General features: G+C 38.7%; 1 protein-coding gene across 1 annotated transcript in view; it reads right to left on the bottom strand.

Moving 5' to 3' along the window:
- Positions 1 to 2500, bottom strand: part of mmd (disintegrin and metalloproteinase domain-containing protein mind-meld) — a 540350-nt gene that overhangs the window by 338643 nt on the left and 199207 nt on the right. The window contains exon 3 of the mRNA XM_080277960.1: positions 757 to 789. Coding sequence (XP_080134086.1) covers positions 757 to 789 — 33 coding nt within the window. The remainder of the gene's footprint in view (positions 1 to 756; positions 790 to 2500) is intronic.

The following is a 2500-nucleotide window of genomic DNA, read 5'->3' on the forward strand; positions in this document are numbered from 1 at the left end:
ACTGATAATTTAAAATCCCGTTCCGATTTTCAGCATGTGGTGGAAAAAGTAACCCAGATACTTCAGCCAAGGTTTCTACGATTATTTTAAAGAAGTAATCGACAAGCTAAGATTCATTTCCGATTTCTAGCCTAGGTTAACGTCCAGCTCCGTGTTCCTGCCCACGCTATGGAAGACGTGTATAAGGGCTGGAAACGTTTCATTGATTTACGTCTTCCATAACACGACGATAAACCCAGAAAAGGACACTGGGGGGTCGGGAGTGTCGTCCCCCTTCTTCCTTCTCCCTCCCCCTTTCCTATCTTTCCCCCTTCCCTTGTGCCCCCTTACCTTTTCCTTCCCCTTCCCTCCCCCTTTCCTATCCTTCTCCCTTCCCTTGGGCCCCCTCACCGCATGCTGGCTCCTCGTGAAGAATATTGCTGATAAAAAAGAGAAAAAGAAGAAGGAGGAGGAGGAGGAAAAACATTAGGGGTGAACGAGGGGGTGGGGAGGAGGATGGGGAGGAGACCGAAGAAGAATGAAAGTCGGAAAGAGGGTGAATTAGAGAGATAGGAAGGAGCGACGGAGTGAAGTCTGGTGAGATGAAAAACAAAGAAAAAAGTAACAGTTAAAGAAAGAGGAAGTCAGACAGTTGCAGGGTGGGTGAGAAAGTAAAACAGAATAAAAGAGAGGAAAAGAGACAAGGGATGAAAAGGAACAACACTGAAGGGCAGGGCAGGGCAGGGCAAGCACACGTGAGACTGGGGAGGGCTTTACCTTGCCACCGCTCTGATCCATGTAAACCTCCTCCTATGAACGGAAAAGAAAACGTAGTCTGGGGTAAATAATAGTGTACCTGTGAAAAATCATACTTAAAATTAGGAACAACACTACTTACGCATATGAGTGTTTGAGAGAAATAATCAAGTAATCTACAACTTATACATGAAATTAACAGCATGTCTAATTAAGAAAATATGAATGTACTGAATGATAAAATAATAATGTAGGAAGCTCAAACTTACATTTTAAAATTAATGGACAGGTGATGCATTCAAACATATACAATGGTAATAAGTGAACTGAATATTGTAGGACAGCTAAATAAAATTAATGCTTCTTAAAATTATACGCATGTTTGCTTAAGTATGCAGCAACCGCGAGACGACTGAAGTCTGCGGAACGAAGTACAGTACTGCGCCTTTAAAGGCTTGATCATACGTCAGTTTACAGTGCTAGCAGGGTGCACTTAAGCAAACAGCATGTTGAGAATGGATATAAAAAGAAACATCTGCGATAAATAACAAAACATCATTAACAGTATTATCTTAAAAATGGGGACATGTATATAAGTACAAGAATGTGTACTGGAAGGATGTTTGATGTTTACATCGCAAAGAACGGCCAAAATATGAAACTTATCCTTAAAGGGGGTCTACGTAGTCATATGCCAGTGTCCTGCAAGAGCTTAAAAAATATATTGTAATGAAGGAACTGTCTGCTGATTCTGCTTAAAATTAGGGATTGTAAAACTGAAGGGCGGTGAACTGAAAAGGTATTATAAAACACACAATGCAATGTTCAACACTTCAGAAGCTGGGTCTTACTTTGATAGTTTATTCTGGCTACCGTCATGTGATTTTAATTTTCATTATTTCTTTTTAGCTCCGGGACTTCCCTGGCCTCTGAAGAGATTAAAAAAATAATAATAATCATAGTTCTGTACATGAACATAAACACTGCTGCTCAAATGTACACGAAACGTTCCTTCCTCATCCAAAACTTTCTTCACATCAACCCCTTCATTTCCAAGTCGATTTTTTTTGTCTGCACTTCGTATGAAGCTGACTAAAATCGCGTGAAAACAGCAGGATAGAGTAAAACGAAAAAAAAAGTCATCGTAATAGAGTAGTTGAGGCAATTAAGTAAAAACCGCACAGTCACAATACCTACACACACATCAAAGACTGCACAATAAAATCATGCATGTGACTCCGACGCACAAAACTATGAACCCAATTTTATATATATATATATATATATATATATATATATATATATATATATATATATACTGTATATATATATATATATATATATATATTATACAAACAGAGAGAGAAAGAGAGAGAGAGAGAGAGAGAGAGAGAGAGAGAGAGAGGGTTAAGAAGTGGTAGGAGGACTAAAAATAACTTGGGACATTAACAAACTTCTTCTGTGGTCAGCCAGCGCTCCTTTCTCCCTCCCTCTCTCTCTCTCTCTCTTGCTGGGGAATAGTGTGTGTGTGTGTGTGTGTGTGTGTGTGTGTGTGTGTGTGTGTGTGTGTGTGTGTGTGTGTGTGTGTGTGTGTTTTATGTGTACATGTTGCTATATAACAAATGAGTATATAGCTACATTTTTGAATTTACAAAACCTTAGACTTCTGAAAATTAATATACAATAGTTCATATCTATCAGTGTATAAACACTACATACTGTATATGAGTTCACACAATATTCTGCAAAGTCTCTCAAGCTTATT

This window comes from Coenobita brevimanus, chromosome 71 (assembly GCF_032717465.1).
Source record: "Coenobita brevimanus isolate Jiangsu-jjx chromosome 71, ASM3271746v2, whole genome shotgun sequence".
NCBI lineage: Eukaryota > Metazoa > Arthropoda > Malacostraca > Decapoda > Coenobitidae > Coenobita > Coenobita brevimanus.